At 45.5% G+C, this 18,293-nt stretch overlaps 1 protein-coding gene across 1 annotated transcript in view; it reads left to right on the plus strand.

Moving 5' to 3' along the window:
* The first annotated feature begins 794 nt into the window (after positions 1 to 794).
* SIX4 (SIX homeobox 4) overlaps positions 795 to 18,293 on the plus strand; it is a 29,307-nt gene continuing 11,808 nt past the window's right edge. The window contains exons 1-2 of the mRNA XM_044272663.1: positions 795 to 1,661; positions 10,558 to 11,216. Coding sequence (XP_044128598.1) covers positions 970 to 1,661; positions 10,558 to 11,216 — 1,351 coding nt within the window. The 5' untranslated portion in view covers positions 795 to 969. The remainder of the gene's footprint in view (positions 1,662 to 10,557; positions 11,217 to 18,293) is intronic.

Below are 18,293 nucleotides of genomic sequence, written 5' to 3' on the forward strand. Positions count from 1 at the left end.
ACTGTGTTGGGGCACTAACTACTGTGTTGGGGCACTAAGGGGGAATAACTACTGTGTTGGGGCACTAAGGGGGAATAACTACTGTGTTGGGGCACTAAGGGGGCTGGGCGAGATTGGGCATGTATAGATAAGCATTGGGCAAAGTTAGAAAAGTGGCTTAGTGTAAAATAAAAAGTGCCACAGCCCGCTAGGCACGTTACTGCTACTGTACCTCCTTGGGTATTTCAAAAGTTGGGAGGCGTGGCTATAGGTATTAGGAAATGTAGAAAAAAATTAAACCTATTCCCAGTGACCTAATAATATAATTTCTCATAATAATAATATAATTTCAGTAACCTAATATAATTTCTTCAGATGCAAAAACCTAACACTGTAATTTTCTGCAATATTCAAAATTAAAATGAAGATCAGGTCAATGCAAAACGTCTACAAGGCCACTGTATAATGTGCCATTTCTAATACCGGTGTCTTCTTAAAAAGCAGAGGGGCCTTCAGACCCCCCTTAGGCCCCAGGACTGGGGAGTTAACTGCTACAGCCAGGATTCTGAATCAGGTTTATGGTCCTTCCCCCGACAAGAGCTGTCAGGTCTGGTGAGTTATGATCAGGTCTGGAGAGCAGGCTCCAGCCAGGTGGAGGTGTATATAATATATACGTACAGTCTGCGCCTGACCGCGCGCGATAGGTGGAAGAGGGAGGGGGGGGAGCGAACGCTTTGAGTGACGGTTGCCGCAGCAACGGCCGGTCTTGCATTCCAAAGTCCCCGCCCACCTTAGTTCCCCCAATGGTTCTCCCAGCTCCAGGCCAGGACGTTCCTGCCAGAGTTTGCAGTTGTATAGTAGTCACATTGCTGCGATTCGTTTACACTTCTGGGGAGGGGGGGAAGTAATGATCGCTGCGTGTCCGATGGAAACCTGATCAGACGGGAGGGGTGGACTTTTTTTTTTTTTTTTAACAGAAGGGGGAAAAAAATGTCTTCCCCTTCCAACGGGATCCCAAATGCAATAGAGATTAAGCAGGAAGATGCCTTGGACGCGGCTCCTTTCTCTATGGATCAGCCCGGGACAGAGGAGGGGATCAAGAACGAACTTGTGAGCGGTGGGGCCCCGTACACCCTAGCCTTCTCCCCGGAGCATGTCGCCTGCGTGTGCGAGGCTCTGCAGCAAGGTGGGGACCTGGACAGGCTGGCCCGGTTCCTGTGGTCGCTACCCCAGAGTGACCTGCTACGTGGCAACGAGAGTATCCTGAAAGCCCGGGCGCTGGTAGCTTTCCACCAGGGCAGGTACCAGGAGCTCTTCTCGGTGCTGGAGAGCCATAACTTCGAGCCGTCCAACCACGCCATGCTGCAGGACCTCTGGTACAAGGCTCGGTATAACGAGGCGGAAAAGGCCCGGGGGAGACCCCTGGGGGCGGTGGACAAGTACCGGCTGAGGAGGAAGTTCCCGCTGCCCCGGACCATCTGGGACGGAGAGGAGACCGTCTACTGCTTCAAGGAGAAGTCCCGCAACGCGCTCAAGGAGCTCTACAAGCACAACCGCTACCCGTCCCCGGCCGCCAAGAGGAACCTGGCCAAAATCACCGGCCTGTCCCTCACCCAGGTCAGCAACTGGTTCAAGAACCGCAGGCAGCGCGACCGCAACCCCTCCGAGGCGCAGTCCAAGAGGTGAGCTCCAAACTTCTGCCACTTTCTTCTATTGTGCCTGCTGCAATATGGCGCTGCTCTGCTGCAAACTTTTTTTTTTTTTTCCTTGCAGTGGATCCCATCCTTGCAGCCTGTCTCAGTAATAATAGAGGTGCATAGGTGTCAGTTTTGGGGGGGAGAATGATTTTGGTGGCCTGCCTGTCTATATATTTTTTAATTATGTCGAATTAGATGCAGCCGGGTAGAGAGCATGGCGGATCAGGCTGCAGTGTTTTGAAACCTGATTCTGAACTCATTCAGCTCGGGTTTCATTGAAATCCTAGATAGGAGACGACTCCTTCTGTGCCAATGCCCTTTGATCGCCTTTGCTCATTTGCATTGCCCATTTATTTTTATTTTTTTATGATCTTGCCGTCGTACGGATTCCTGCAGCTGCCATTTAAACCTTTCCGGTAAGATCTGACGGTTTTAGGTAAGGATTGGTCATTTTCCCTTTTACGCGCTGGGTTTAGATTATCTGCAAGGCAATGCTTTAAACTAAAATAAATGACTTCTGGGAAAGGGGGGGGGGGTAGACGGAGAAGGGGCGCTGGTTTGCAGCCAGAGGGGGCTGAGGTTGCTGGAAGCCCCTATGACTGCACAGGAGAGTGTTGGAACAGATGTGAGCTTGTTCCCCTTAGCTGCCACTCAGTTGTTTCTGCAGAGAGGGGGAAATCTAGTGGGGGCTGCACTTTTAACACCTTCGTGCTAGTTTGACTCCTTTTGTTACCTGGAAGTTGTCTTTTTAAGAAACATTTGACCGCCAAATGGTTTACACCGCTTTAATACAATGCAACAAATTGAAAGCCCACATATAGATAGGTGGCGTCTCCTTCCTGCTGTGCAGATTACCATATGGTTCAAGCGCAGACCCATGTAAAAGCAGCCTAGCTCACAACATTATCGGATTGCAGTGGCCTGTAGAGCCACCAGTTCCAGGATGCCGTGACGCTCTGCAGAGTTTTGTTATGCTGGGACTTGTAGTTTCAGAACAGCCAAGGAGCCACAGGACAGTACGTAGGATAATGTGTTGTGAATCAGGCCACAAATGGTGGTCTGTGCAGATGTTCAGAACCATAGGCTACAGAGCATTGGTTTATCATATTTAACAAAAATGGCTTCTAACGTGGTAAGTTCCATCATTTCCAAAAATTCTTCTTCTTCCCTTTCATTCTTGACATGTTTATTGACATGTGTCTACTATGACAAAGGTGGTCACATCTGACAGTGTGGCCTGCCATGGTCTGAGGGATAACCAGCGTGCAGAGCTTTCGAAATTCTACAGATTCCACCATTTTTTGGTGGTCTTACAAAAGACACTTCTGATTTACTTAAAGGAGTTGTCCAAAAGTAAGACAAGACCTCCCAAGGGTGGGTGACCTGCGGTGGAGATAATACCTGGTCCCCACTGCTGGGGTCAGTCTCTGACGGGCTCTTCTTATCCATGCAGAGATGAAATCGATATCCGTCGACAGTGCAATACCTGACGTCACGACCACTGGTCACCTGATGCAAGGGAACAGGTCACTGCTGCAGCCTTTGATTGGCTACAGTGGTCACATGTCCCCTTATCGACTGAGGGAGAGGGAGCCGGCCCGGGAGCATAAGACACCGATCCCTGCGGCGGAACCGGGTATCTCCGCGGATAAACCCTTTAAGTGCTCTCATCTAGGATATGCCATCACTTTACTGTAGGTGGAGATCTGACTTCTGGTCCTCTGACCAGTTTGGAGAATGAAGAGATGACCACGCTGGTTTTTCCAAGCCCATGGCACTCTAGGCCACATGGCTGCAAGGCGGGCCCATTCATTTAAAGGGGTCCAGAAGAAAACTGGACAACCCTTTTGGCATGCCTGCAATAAAGAATAGACCATTACTTACCTAGCAGATCCCATGCTGCCTCTCCTGTTCTCCCGGGTGGGCTCTGCTGACCCAACTACAGCATTGATGCCACATCAGCAACACATGACTGCTGCAGCCATCACTGATCTCAGCGGTTTGCTGTTTGAGCCTAGTGACTGGCAGCAGCTGTGACGTCACATTTTGTTGAAGTGATGCCACCGCTGTAGCTGGGTCAACAGATCCGTGACACTGGAGAACCCCTTAAAATGAAGCTGTGCGCAGTTCCCTTGCATAGCAGGTGGCTGAGGAGTTGCTCTACAGCAGGCATCCTCAAACTGTGGCCCTCCAGCTGTTGCAAAACTACAACTCCCAGCATGCCCGAACAGCCTACAGGTATCAGCCTACAGCAGGGCATTGTGGGAGTTGTAGTTTTACAACAGCTGGAGGGCCGCAGTTTGAGGATGCCTGCTCTACAGGGTCAGCAGTGCAACTCCTTCATTTTCAGGATTGCTGGGGGTCCCAGAGGCAAGACCTCCACTGATCATAAAGTGGTGCATCTTTACGAGATGGGAATACCCCTTCAAAGTCTACATTAAATAGGTCACGGGACAGGGTGATTTCTTTTTTTTTTTTTTCTATCTGCAATAGTCAAGTGGTGTCTGGCAGCTGCTTATCTCCACTGAAATAATATGCATGTTCGGCCTAGCTGTGTGAATGGGCGAATCAGGACTGAAAACAGGGATCTAAACAGTTGTTCCCGTGGCCGCCAGTTATCCTGTCCTTTGTCCAGATTACTTCTTATGTTTGAGAGCAAGGTACAGGGTTGTAGCGTTGTCTAGGACGTCAAGACTTTGCAGGGGTTAGTTTGTTTTCTTCAGAAATCCCTTATCTCTACAGGTTTGTGACTGGTTTGGCCTGCCAGGTGGAGGTGACCTGTTCTTCCAACAGAACGTTCAGCCCTTCCCTGTTCTGTCTCTTTTATGCCTCCCATTTGTAGAACTTTTAATGAGAGAAGTTGCCCTGAGGTGTTTTTTTTTCTTGAAAGGCACGTACAGCAGTGAAATAATGCTGTGTGTTGTATTTGCAGTGTGATCTGGCGTTCCCCATACTTCTAGATATTAGTGCTCTGTAGACAGGACATTCCCTAAACTATCTTTACAGCTTGAATATTGTTAGCAGGGTATGCTATGAAGCCTTAGCATTTACACTGTAGGACAATGCACCTAAGGTGTTGCCTTTATGAAGGAGTGTCTAGTCCAAACGAGCTGCCCCATACTATAGACCAGGGGTGGACTGGCAACCTAAAGTGGCCCCTGGGGAAAAAAAAAATTGAAAGTGGCCTATCCAAAATGACAAAGGGTTAGAGCAGCACAAGTAAGCGTGCTCAGCTATATCATCTGCAGTTCAGGCCTAGACCTCATCCAGCCTGGGACCTGAGATGCCTGCATTCCTGTGCTGTTTGTACACTGCCTCATAGGCTTCAGGTCAAGTGGCCTGTTTCCCCATGAGGGTGATTGGTGGGACAGAAAGCCATGGGTATGGGTGATACAGTTGAATTCAGAGGACACTTGTGCTACCCGGCTTGCCTCGTAATTAATCGTTGCATACCTGGCAGCTTGAGGGGGCCTCGAGTGGACTCCTTGGCATCAGCCTACCAAGAAATTTCCCGGTGGGGTCTATGACCAGTCTGCCCCTGCTATAATCTGGATTTAGGGAAGTGTGAGTGTGCATATCAACAGACACACAACCTCTGTCCAGCTGAGTGCAAAGACCCCTGAGATATGTGCAGTGCTTATTGTAGTGTATTGGAGGGACTAGGAGAAGTCCATGTGATGTCCATACAATGAGGGTTGCCACTGGTATAAGGGTTTCCATGGATTTCTAGACTTCTCAGGTGTAGAGGGCCTGGTCCGTATACATTTTTGCCTCATTTGGATAAATGGTTTATAAACCTGGGCCTTGGACTGATCTATGTAGCTGTGAAAGAGTAGATGATTTTGTCAATATCTGGGTGGAACCAATGGTTTGAAATAATCTTTGTGATGAAGATTGATTTTAACTGAATGGTAAAAATTGTCTTTGCAATCTTTTATGCCTCATGCACGTGTCTGGATAAATCAGGTGCGGACTGGAAACGAGTGCGAGTCCAAATTCACACAAGGCGGGGCAACACAAGTAGGCAGGGCCAGCAATACTGTAGTGCACCACAAAATACCGCCCCTGCAGAACCAAATACTACAGTGCAGCACAAAATACCGCCACCCTCGATGCAGTATTCAAGTGTATCACTGACCTGAGGATGGCGATATAGTTGAATTCAGTAGGGCACCTGCCAGGTGCATAAGAACCTGATGCTCCTACATTAATTAATGTTGAGAGCATCAGATCATTATGTACCTGGCTGGCAGCTTGAGAAGGGCCTAGGTGGCCCCCTGGGCATCGACCCAACAAGAATATTTCCCTGTAGGGTCTATGACCAGTCCACCTCTGGGATAAGATATCAGTTCTGATCGGTGCTCTGTACGGATGAGAAGTTGTGTGTGTGTGTGGCCCTGCCATCATCCCTAAGAGATATGGATGTGTTTTAAAAAAAAATGTTTTAAGCCTCCTTTAGGCTACTTTCAAACTGGCGATTTTGCTGGATCCGGCAGGGTTCAGCAAAAACGCTTCTGCTACTGATAATACAACCGTCTGCATCCGTTATGAACGGATCTTTAACATAGCCAAGACGGAACCGTCATGAGCTCTATTGAAAGTCAATGGGGGACGGATCAGTTTTCTATTGTCAGATTGTTTCGGTATGAGAACGGAATGCATTTTGGAGCACTCCGTTTTGTTCAGTTACGTTTTGTCCCCATTGACAATGAATGGGGACAAAACGGAAGCGTTTTTTTTCCGGTATTGAGACCCTATGACGGATCTCAATACCGGAAAATATTAACGCTAGTGTGAAAATAGCCTTAAAAAGGTTATCCCACCAAAAAGTGTTTATCTATCCACAGTATAGACAATACAGGCTGTATTGCAGGAGAATCCAACCGCTGGGACAGAGTCCCCTCTACAAATAGAGTGGTAGTGCGCAATATGTCTGTCCATTCACTTATATGGAACTGGTGTAGACATTGCCCCTTCAGCCCACTGCTCGCTTCAGATAGGGGACTTGGGATCCCTCTGTTATCAGGATCACTGGGGGTCCCAGCAGTCAGACCCTTGCAATCTTACATTTATATATGCACCTTTTTTTTTTTTTTTTTGTCTGTCCGAAACTCAGCTTTTATGCCGGAAATCAGCCGGATCACCGCTGGATCTCATTAGTCAATGGAGATGTGAACAAGGTATAAACAGTGACTGCCGCTATGACAAAGTGCTATTTAGCACTGCAGCCTTGCAACATAATGGAAATGAGTTGGGTCGCAGCAACCCTTGAATTGCAAAAAAAATTAAAATCCAAATGTCTCTTCCTATTCACATGGTGACCCCATTTTCTTACATTAAGCAATCTTTGGTTGGTCCTGACCAAAATCGCCATCGCTGCCGGAATTCGTTCTTTCCCCTTTTACTATAATGGCGGTGGAGATCCCGGAGAAACCCAGCAAATATGCCGAGAAGCGGCCAGACATAGACCGCTGCCGGCTGCTTCTCTGCATATTTGCCAGGTTGCGCCCGGATATCCACCAGTCCCCATTATAGTGAATGGGGTGGAACAGAATTACGGCAGTGATAGATCCGGAAAGCTGTTCCCTGTCGGATCTGCATCAACACAGATGTGAGACAGGCCTAACCTCTGTAGCAGGTGATGGCTCATTACACTTCAAAGATATACGCAGACGCACGGAAATACAATATCCGCAAGATACCATGACCTCAGTATTACGACTTTATACCAGAACTAGTATGGCGTCATAATATGGCCGACTGCGTTAGTAGGTTGCAGGAAAATGGATATCAGTTGCTAATAAATGAAAAGATCAACGAGGTCAACAAAATCCTTTACTTCATGATGTGATGTTTTCAGCCCTATCAATAGGAATTTGGTTGTTCTTTCCTGATATAGCATACATGTTTCCATATACCCGCCATTGTAAATGTGCAAGTATATGTCATAGATCAAACCTTTACAGCTTGTAAAATATTCATGGGCTTTAAGTGTGCAGATATGAGAGCCCCGCACAATGGATGCTTATGCATCTGCTGGTTGGGGTCTTAATTGTCCGGTTACAGGCATGAGCTGCAGAATGGTTTTTTGTAATTTGTGCTTTCCAAGGCGAGATAGCAATCTCCATATCCCCGGCTTACTGCATAGAGATGTGGGGGAAGGGAGGTCTTGATGGATGGGCAAATGTGGACAGGTAACATTCCTTGTGCTGTCTAAACGAATCCTTCCTGGGTAGAGAAAACCTCCCCCCACTCCTCTGAAGCTCTTCCCCATACATTCACACCTTTGGGGCATTCCATCGTATTCCAGGCCTTCCTGTGAATTGCAAGCTTGTGTGATCAGGAAGTATATGGTTACGCTGGACGTACACTGTGGGTTTCGTTTCTCATGCACGTTGGAGGCAGCACGCTTTCCTCTCTTACCTGGTAAAACGGTAACCTGACTGACCCTAATATAGTCACTTGGGTTTGTCTAGTGCAGTTGGTTTCAGTTATGTGTCAGATTTGGCACTTGCCGTAGGTCATTTTCATTGTGCTGCTCCTATAAATGAGCCCAAAAGAAATGGCAGCGCTGTTGTGAACCCAGAAAATTGGGAGCAATTATTTCGAGGGGAGATGGGAGGTTTGCATACACTTTAATTGGCCGGTTCCGTTGCAGTTGGCAGGTTTAACCAATGTTAATCTAATGTGTATGGACCAAGGGCTCTTATACATTGGCTGAGGATAGAGTCAATTATTGGGCACAGACGTTCGTACGAACGCTCGTCCCCGACAATTGGCCTGTGTACAGATGTCACCTATCACCCGACAAATGTAAAGAGTCGGATGATTGGATCTTTCCTGCGGCCCCTTAAACTCGTCATTTGTCGGCAGCACATCACCCTGTGTAAACAAGGATCTGCTGCCAACAGTATGCACAGTGAAATGAGACTAAACAATCATTCGACCCCCTTTTTACTTTGCATCTGGTCACGTGAATGACCCTTTAAATGAGTGCAGATCGATTGACTGGTATATCTTCGATCAGCGCTCATTATTGTCCCGCCATTAGCAAATGTAAGAAGACCCTAAGGCAGGGGGCCACAACCTTTTCTGGTTGGGGGCCACATTGTCAGCCTGAACCAATTCCAAGGGCTGAAAATAAAACTTAAAGGGAACCTGTCATCAACTTTATGATGCCCATACTAACGGCAGTATAAAGTACAGACAGGTGAGTTGATGTCAGCTGTCTGTCATTATAAGTTAAAAGTAAGTGGTCGCCGAGAAACCAACATCACAATCATTGCAGACTGGGCCTGGAAAAGAGTCCCGGACACCTGAGAAGAGTCATGGTATACATGATCTCCTGCTCTCCTGCCCACCTGCTGATGGCTGACAGTCTTCTACCTAGTTTTCTCCCTCTCTCTCTAGGAGAGAACTGCCAATCATCAGCAGATGGGTGAGAGAGCAGGAGATTAGGAATAACCAGGACTCTTCTCAGGTGGCCTTGACTCTTTTCCAGGCTGGGCTGCAGTGATTATGATGCTGGTTCTCAGGCAACCACTTACTTTTAGCTCATGAGTGACACCGCTGAGATCAGCATTTCTGTCACTATTGTATACTGCACTCAGTGAGATCAGCATAACGTTGATGACAGGTTCCCTTTAAAGGGGTATTGCCAACTGAAATACTCTATGGCATATAGAACATAAAGTATACATCAAAAATGTCTGGTTACCCTTCCAGGACTCCCATCTAATGGGGGAATACATGAAAGATACATGTGAGCAGTCACAAGCCATAGACATACATGTCTGTTACCAGATGGTTGGGGACCACACAGAATGGTATCAAGGGCCGCATGTGGCCCCCAGGCTGCAGGTTGTGCACTCCTGTCCTAAGGGTTGATTCACATGATCGTGCTCGGTCTGGGAAGCTACAGCCTGTGTATCGGTCGACCATGGCTCCTCTGACCTAACTGACTACATCATGATGCCGTCAGTTCCTATCGGATCGCGGGTGTATTGTACTGTGCTGACATGATGTGAGCATAGTACAGTAGACCCACAATGTGACCGGAACTGACTGTCCTAAATCGCTATAATGAAGTCAGTTTAGGTCCGGGGAACCGCAGTCGGTCCGGAAGATGTAGCGTGCACATGGGCTGTGTTTACTAGAAGCAAACACCGTTGTGCGAATCAGCCCTAAGGGCTCATGCACCCAGCCTTATGTGTTTTGCAAATTGTGGATTCCACAAAACAGGGATCCCGGCTGTGTGCATGCTGGCAATTTTTTTATTTTTTTTCACTTCAATAAAAATGTCCTATCCTTGTCCATGAAATGGACAAGAATAGAGCATGTTCCATCTTTTTAGCGGGGCCATAGAAAGGACGCATGAATGGGTCCGCATCCGATCCGCTAGAAAACTTGGATAGTATGCAGACCAAACATAGGGTCGTGTGCATGAGCCCTAAGGCAGAATTTGGTCGCCCCTTATTTTGGTGGCTGGTTCATAATTACTTGGTAAAAAAGAGTCGTCTTTTCTGCAGTTGTAGATGACTGTAATTGATTGCTTAGAAAATAACTTTTCTATTTTACAGCATCCAAGCATATAATCCTCGGCATGGTATTTATTGTGCTTGCTTAATAACTGCTCCCCGCTTACAAATGCCACCACTTGACTGCCATATATTTGCCAAATGGCCCTTCATGTGTTTGCTTCTTGCCACTTCACACAAGCTGAAGTGTCCATTAGTCTCCTCACAAGAGGGTTTCCCTGAACCAGCTGTTTGCTTATACTTTTGACAGTTTTTTATTTTTGCTGTCAAGTTGTGTCACTTCCATTTACATTGCAGTTTTGTTAATGATGTTTCTTTTTGTGTGCTTTACTTTGCAAATTTAGTGAGTCTGATGGAAACCACAGCACTGAGGATGAATCGAGCAAAGGCCAAGACGACTTGTCTCCACATACTCTTTCCCACTCAGATGGGGTCTCCAACCTAAACCTTTCATCTCACCCAGATGCGGTGTATATGCAGCACATTGGAAATAAGATCTCCTTAGGTTCCTCTGGAGTGCTGTTAAATGGAAGTTTGGTATCTTCCAATACTTCACCTGTCTTTCTAAACGGTGGCTCGTTTATCCAAGGACCCAATGGCGTGCTTCTAAATGGTATAAATGTGGCAAATTCACAAACGGTGACATTGAATTCTCAAAAAGTGGCCTCTACCATTATAAGCAATGGTGCCCCAAACTCGGACATCTTAGTGTCTTCTTCCGAGGAAGTCAAGGTTCTTCAAGCTGGTTTGACAGATTCTTCTTCAGCGTACACTACAAATATACAGTCTTCTTTCCCCGGGTTAATACCTGCTACAGAAGTCAAGAGTGAGACTATCCAGCCTGCTGCTTCTCAAGATGGCGGAACAGTTGTTACATTTACCACTCCCATACAGATAAACCCATATGGCATTGTCCAGATCCCCAGTTCAGGAACAAACGCCCATCTCCTTAATGGAAGCCTTGGATTCTCTACACTCCAGCTGCCTTCTGTCATGTCTCAAGGTAAATGCTAGGTTAAGATCGCATGTACGTGCATATGGATGTGCTGTCATCCTGGTACATTGTTTTCTAAAATGTTTTGTGAATTTTGACACCTCATTAATTTGGGTAGACACCTTGTAAATGCTGGACATTTAAAGGGGTTTATGGTCCTTTAAAAATTGCTGCTAAACTATGTAAAAATAGCGTGTAAAAAATATATATTTTAATATACTTCCAAATATGGTGCAGGAACAGAGCCTTTATGGTTTTCTCTTGTCAAAGGGATCGTATCCTAAGGATAGGTCACCAGTATGAGAGTCTGACTTCTGGCATCCCCACTGATCAGCTCTAAAACCTGAACTTCTCAGCTCCATCCATTGTGTAGTGGACTGAGCTGCTCCCATGCGGTATGGGGGCGAACTTTCATTAAAGGGGTTACTGTGTTTTCTTCCTCAGACCCCCCCCCCCCCCCCCTTCCCAAAAAAAAAGCATGACTGGACCCACGGTGGTGAGCATACTTAGATTTTCTCTGCCACTCGGTTCCTGCTCCATCGCTCCGCCTCATGCACTGCTAGACCCTGTTGGACGTGACCCCTGTGGGCACTGATTGGGCATGGCGGTCACGTGACCCACATCAAACAGGATATTAAACTGTGTATACCCAGGACCAGCAGTGCACAAGGTGGATCTACGAAGCCAGAACCCAGTGGCAGGGGTGTGCTCTCTACCGCAGGTCCAGCCACCTCTGGAAGTCTGAAAAATAAAACGCAGCAAAGATGGACAACCCCTTTAATACTATTGTTCGTTCTCGTACTGTTTGCGCTAGTCATCAGCACCAGGCGCCGAATAATGATTTTTAGTGCCGCATTGAGGATGCTCACAGCCAGGGAGAAGGAGACACCCACAGCAGAAGACTGCGTCCCCTCCCCGTTGCGAGTTTACTGCTCATTATAATACAGCGCGCCAAATCATCGGGGGGGGGCTTTAGAATAAAAGAAAATAAAGAAAACACCCACCATGGTGTCAGTGGGGGCCGCCCTACAAGGTAATACCATAATTAGCCTATGTCAAAACTGATGAAAGGTCCTCTTTAAGTGTGTGTGTATATACTGTCTGCCATTTCATAAAGCAAAATGTAGCCTTGAAAGCTGTGCCCATTCCATGTTTGTGAAGTCATTGAGAACAACGGCAAAGCTGTGTCTATACTTTTATGTTGCAGCTGTTCTGCGGTATTAATAGCACCGCTACGTATGAGGTATAATTAAGTGGCCTTCGTATACTTATTGGTTTGCAGCGGTCCTGCTTTAACAGCCCATTAGTAGGACTTCCAAATGGATATAGCCATCATTTGGTTAAATCAGAAATGCGCAGATGATGGGGCCTCGGTGTCTGCTGTGTGTGTATATACCTCATGATGATGCAGAGAAAAGTGGCGCACAGTAGACGCTGCTCATCTCTATCTACAGAGGCAGTCTGTCGCTGATTACGACGTGTGACAACCGCTAATTGATACGTGGTGCTTCTTTATGAAGTTGTTCTTCAGCAGCTATGCTTTATATAGTAGTATGCTGCAGCTGCTGCAGAACATCATTAGACACATCTGAGGTGCTGGAGAGTTTCTTTTAAAAAGGATAAAGTTTTGCAGGAGTGCAGGTAACAAATAATGTAGCCCCCAGCTGTGCATTATATAGAATATAATGTGCACTCTGCTTTTATATGGACGTGGTACAGCTCTGTGACTTGTACTGTTCCTATAATACGCGTAGTAGTTTACTTTTTATGGAAACCTGGCCTGCCTCTAGCAAAGCTGTAAACAGAGATTGCAGGTAATAATGTAAAATGTTGACTGCACATCACAGGTGACGCCTAGACTTTGTGCACTCGATGGAGCCCCCAATTAGTGACGTTCTAGCTCTTAAAGAGGACCTCTCCCCTCTCCTGACATGTCTGTTTTAGCAGCCACTTGCATTCCCCGTGTAATAACAATTCTGGAGCATCTGTTCTTATGACTCTGTGATGTGCCATTCCTCTATTATTCCTGCTAAAAGTTAAGCAGTTTGCAGTGAAGGTCCAGATGGGTTTTGCTAATTGGCGATGTGACCTTGCACTAATTGACACTATCCAATCGGTGCAGCCAGTGTCAGACTGTACAGGGACACACCCCCAACTGGTAGCACCCATCTGTACCTTTACTGCAAACTGCTAGCAAATAATTCATAGCTTCTAGCAGGAATAATACAACAATGGCACATCATAGAGTCATATGAATAGATGCTCCAGAATTGTTATTATATGGACAATGTAGATAGTAACTAAAACAGACATCTCAGGAGAGGTGACAACTCCTCTTTAACCACTTCACGACTGCCCATTGACTATAAACATCCTATGGGCGGGCGTTTTATCTCTGAGTGGACGTTCTGGAACATCCATTCAGAGATTGCAGCTGCACGCTAATCGTTGTCAGTGACAGCAGGGCAACCTATAGAGAAGGCGCTGTGTATACAGATCAGGAAGCGCTATGCGCTTCCTGTGCCGGCCCGGTGGTCATGTGACCGAATCGGGAGCGTCCAGAAGCTGTCGGGTATTCCACAGACCTCAATCAACCCTGGACTGAGGCTGTACAGCAGGGGTGCACAACCTTTTCTGGTTGGGGGCCACATTGTCAGCCTAAACCAATTCCAAGGGCCGAAAAAAAAACTTAGAGGTACTACCAACGGAAATACTATATTTTTGGCATATTGAACATAGAGTATATATCATAAATGTCTAGTTACACTTCTAGTACTCCCATCTAATGGGAAAATACATGAAAGATACATGTGAGCAGCTACAAAACATAGAAATACATATTGTTACCAGATGGTTGGGGGTTGCACAGAATGGTATCGAGGGCCGCATGTGGCCCCTAGGCCGCAGGTTGTGCACCCCTGCTGTACAGCCTCTCTGGGGGGTGTATTTCCCCTGTAACTGGAGCTACTATGTCAGCCCCAGTTAGAGGAGAAATCAATAGTGAAAAGAAAAAAAAAGTGAAGTTAAATGTCCCCCAGAGGTCTTGTATGACCTTTTACGGGGGACGCAAAGTGTAAAATAAAAAAATGTTTTATAAAAAATGAATAAAATAGACATATTTTGTATTGCCGCGCCCGTGACAGCCGGCTCTATAAATATCACATGATCCACCATGTCCGATAAACGCCATAAAAAATAAATGAATAAAAACTGTGTAAAAAAAAAAGCCTTTTTTGTTTGGTACCTTGCATCACAAAAAGTGCAACACCAAGTGATCAATGGTACCAATTAAACCGTCTCATCATCCCGCAAAAAATGAGATCCTGCCTAAGACAATCGGTCAAAATAAATAAATAAATATGGCTCTCGGACTATGAAGACACTAAAACATCATTTTTTTTTTTTTTTTTGTTTCAAACATGCTATTGTGTAAAACTTAAATAAGAGAAAGTATACATATTAGGTATTGCCACGTCCGTAATGATCTGCTCTATAAAAAAAGTAGAAATTTGAGAGAAATGAGGGGGCACACTCAAAAGGGATCACTGGATAAAGTATAGATATTTATTAATATTTTAAGAACAAACCCTTAAAATCATTAAAATATATATTAAACAAAATGTGCAAAACTTCACTAGTTCTAACACCAATCTGGGAAAGTTGCCAACAGTGATATGATAGCAATGGGTATCCCAGTGAGAGATTTCCAGTGAAAGTTTTTTCCACAGAGGTGTAGGACTAAGGCCTATAATGTTGGGGCAATGGTATAGTCGGTATCAGCCCAATGGCCCAGTCCTATTGGAGCGCTGATATTGTTAATGTCTATTTGTCCAATATGCTGGATTAGCAGAGGTATGTGGCAAATGGGAGACTGTGCTCCCGTACTTACAGTCTCTTGTCGCTTGTAGTGTTACGGCTCACCCTTCCTAGCTGGATCTTCACAGCGTGCGTACGCTCGCAGCGTCTCGCGTGGTGTACTTGGTCAAACCGTGGCGTCCCACGTGACCTGGTAGTCTTGGGTGCCGGCTGAACACTAGACTGACGTCACTAAGTTGACGTTGGACTGACGTCAGTAGTGTGCGACTTGTATTCCGGTTTTGATGAAATAAAGATATCTCGTATATCAATGTCTTTTAAATGAAGAGCTTTCTTGTTCTTCTCAAGAATCCGCGCTCACTCGGTCTCTGCCAGACGCGTTTCTGGGTCATACACCCCTTCCACGCCACTGAGGAAGGGGTGTATGACCCAGAAACGCGTCTGGCAGAGACAGAGTGAGCGCGGATTCTTGAGAAGAACAAGAAAGCTCTTCATTTAAAAGACATTGATATACGAGATATCTTTATTTCATCAAAACCGGAATACAAGTCGCACACTACTGACGTCAGTCCAACGTCAACTTAGTGACGTCAGTCTAGTGTTCAGCCGGCACCCAAGACTACCAGGTCACGTGGGACGCCACGGTTTGACCAAGTACACCACGCGAGACGCTGCGAGCGTACGCACGCTGTGAAGATCCAGCTAGGAAGGGTGAGCCGTAACACTACAAGCGACAAGAGACTGTAAGTACGGGAGCACAGTCTCCCATTTGCCACATACCTCTGCTAATCCAGCATATTGGACAAATAGACATTAACAATATCAGCGCTCCAATAGGACTGGGCCATTGGGCTGATACCGACTATACCATTGCCCCAACATTATAGGCCTTAGTCCTACACCTCTGTGGAAAAAACTTTCACTGGAAATCTCTCACTGGGATACCCATTGCTATCATATCACTGTTGGCAACTTTCCTAGATTGGTGTTAGAACTAGTGAAGTTTTGCACATTTTGTTTAATATATATTTTAATGATTTTAAGGGTTTGTTCTTAAAATATTAATAAATATCTATACTTTATCCAGTGATCCCTTTTGAGTGTGTCCCCTCATTTCTCTCAAATTTCTACAATCTCATCTGGGTCCTGTGGGTAGGACCAGAGGGTGAGCACCTGCCCATACGCAACGGGGGTGAGCCGCTGTACGTTATAACTTTCTATAAAAAAAGTCACATGACCTAACCCCTCAGATGAACGCTGTAAAGATAAATAAAAACTGTGCTAAACTAAAGTGTAAAAACTTCTACTTTTCCTGCAAAAAACAAGCCCCACCACAAAATGATCGGCAGAAAAATAAAAAAAATGCGTTCAGAAAATTGAGACACAAAAACATATATTTTTTTAAAAAATGCTTTATTGTGTAAAACTGAAATAAACAAAGAAAGTAGACCTATTTGATATCTTTGCGTCCGCAAAAAACTGCTCTATAAAAATAGCACATGATCTACATTGTCAGATGAATGTTGCAAAAAATAAAATCTGTGCCAAAACAGCCATTTTTTGGTTACCTTGCCTCGCGATTTTTTTTTAATCTAGAGCTATTTAAAATCATATGTACCCCAAAATTAGTACCAAAAAAACTGGCACCTTATCCCCTAGTTTACGAAATGGGGTCACGTTTTGGGAGTTTCCACTGTAAGGGTGCATCAGAGGGGCTTCAAAAGGGACATGGCATCTAAAAACCAGTTCAGCAAAATCTGCATTCCAAAAACCATATGGCTCTCCTTTTCTTCTGCGCCCTGCCGTGTGCCCTTACACCCTTTTACGACCACGTGGGGTGTTTCTGTAAACCGCAGAATCGGGGTAATAAATATTAAGTTTTGTTTGGCTGTTAACCCTCGATTGTGTTAAAGAGGACCTAAGTATACAGACGTGGAGATCTGTCACTAAGTTATAGTAGGTGGAGATTTCTGTCACTAAGTTGTAGTAGGTGGAGTCTGCTCCCAGGCTGTGAGCTCTGCGATGCGATGCGATTGGCCAGCGCTACAGCAGAACAAGGGCAGACTCCGCCTACTATAACTTAGTGACCGAAGATACCGGAGGGCATAGCGGGAGAACGGAGCGGCGCCCAGGGATAATAGTAAGTGCAGTGAGATCCCTGGGCGGCGCTCTCCATGTCTGCATACTTAGTTCACAATGTCAGGATCGGTGAAAGGTCCTCTTTAAAGAAAAAATGGATTCAAATGGAAAATCTGCCAAAAAGTGAAATTTAGAAATGTCATCTCCATTTTCCTTAAATTCTTGTGGAACACCTAACACCTTTGAGTAACTTGAGGGGTGTAGTTTCTACAATGGGGTCATTTATGGGGGGTTTTCCACTATGTAAGCCCCACAAAGTGACTTCAGAACTGAACTGCTCCTTAAAGTTTTCTTAAAAATTTCTAAAATTGCTTCAAAAATTCTAAACCTTCTAACGTCCTAAAAATAAATAAAATTACATTACCAAAATGATGCCCACATAAAGTAGATATACGGGGAATGTTAGTTAATGAATATTTTATGAGGCATCACTATCTGTCTTAAAAGCAGAGAGATTCAATTTTTTAAAATTTTCGTTAACTTTCGGATTTTTTCATAAATAAAGGTAAAACCTATTGACTCAAATTTACCATTAACATGAAGTACAATGTGTCACGAGAAAACAAGCTCTGAATGGCTTGAATAAGTAAAAGCGTTCCAAAGTTATTACCACCATTATGTCAGATGTGCAAAATTAGGCTTTGTCAGGAAGGGGTCTGGAAGTGGTTAAAGAGCACCGGTCAGCATGATCAACGCTATTAAATAGACGTCCTGACTGTAAGGGTGCTGCCACACAATTGCGGCTGTGCTGCGTTTTTGGTTCGGCAAAAAAAATTTACTTTTTCCTGGAAGAAAACACAGTATAAATGTGTGTTTGCTGATGCAGTAAATCTGCGCTGTGACATGACCCGAAGGGTTGATCATGCCGAATGAAATAATTACTTATTGAAATCCATGGCCCCGGTTTTTTGAGAAATCTGCAGTTTATCATATGCTAATTAGGTTTCAGTGTCCAAGCCCCCAGAGCACTGCTTTGCCTTTTGCCCCTTAGCTCCTCCACCCCTCACCTGGGCCAGTCATCCTCTCTGTCTGCCTGCACTGGTGAATGTTCCGTCTTTGCATGTGCAGAACATGTCAGTCGGCTTTCCCAGATCCTGAGATCCAAGTGTCATCAGCACATGCACAGTTTGG

This window comes from Bufo gargarizans, chromosome 11 (genome assembly GCF_014858855.1).
Source record: "Bufo gargarizans isolate SCDJY-AF-19 chromosome 11, ASM1485885v1, whole genome shotgun sequence".
NCBI lineage: Eukaryota > Metazoa > Chordata > Amphibia > Anura > Bufonidae > Bufo > Bufo gargarizans.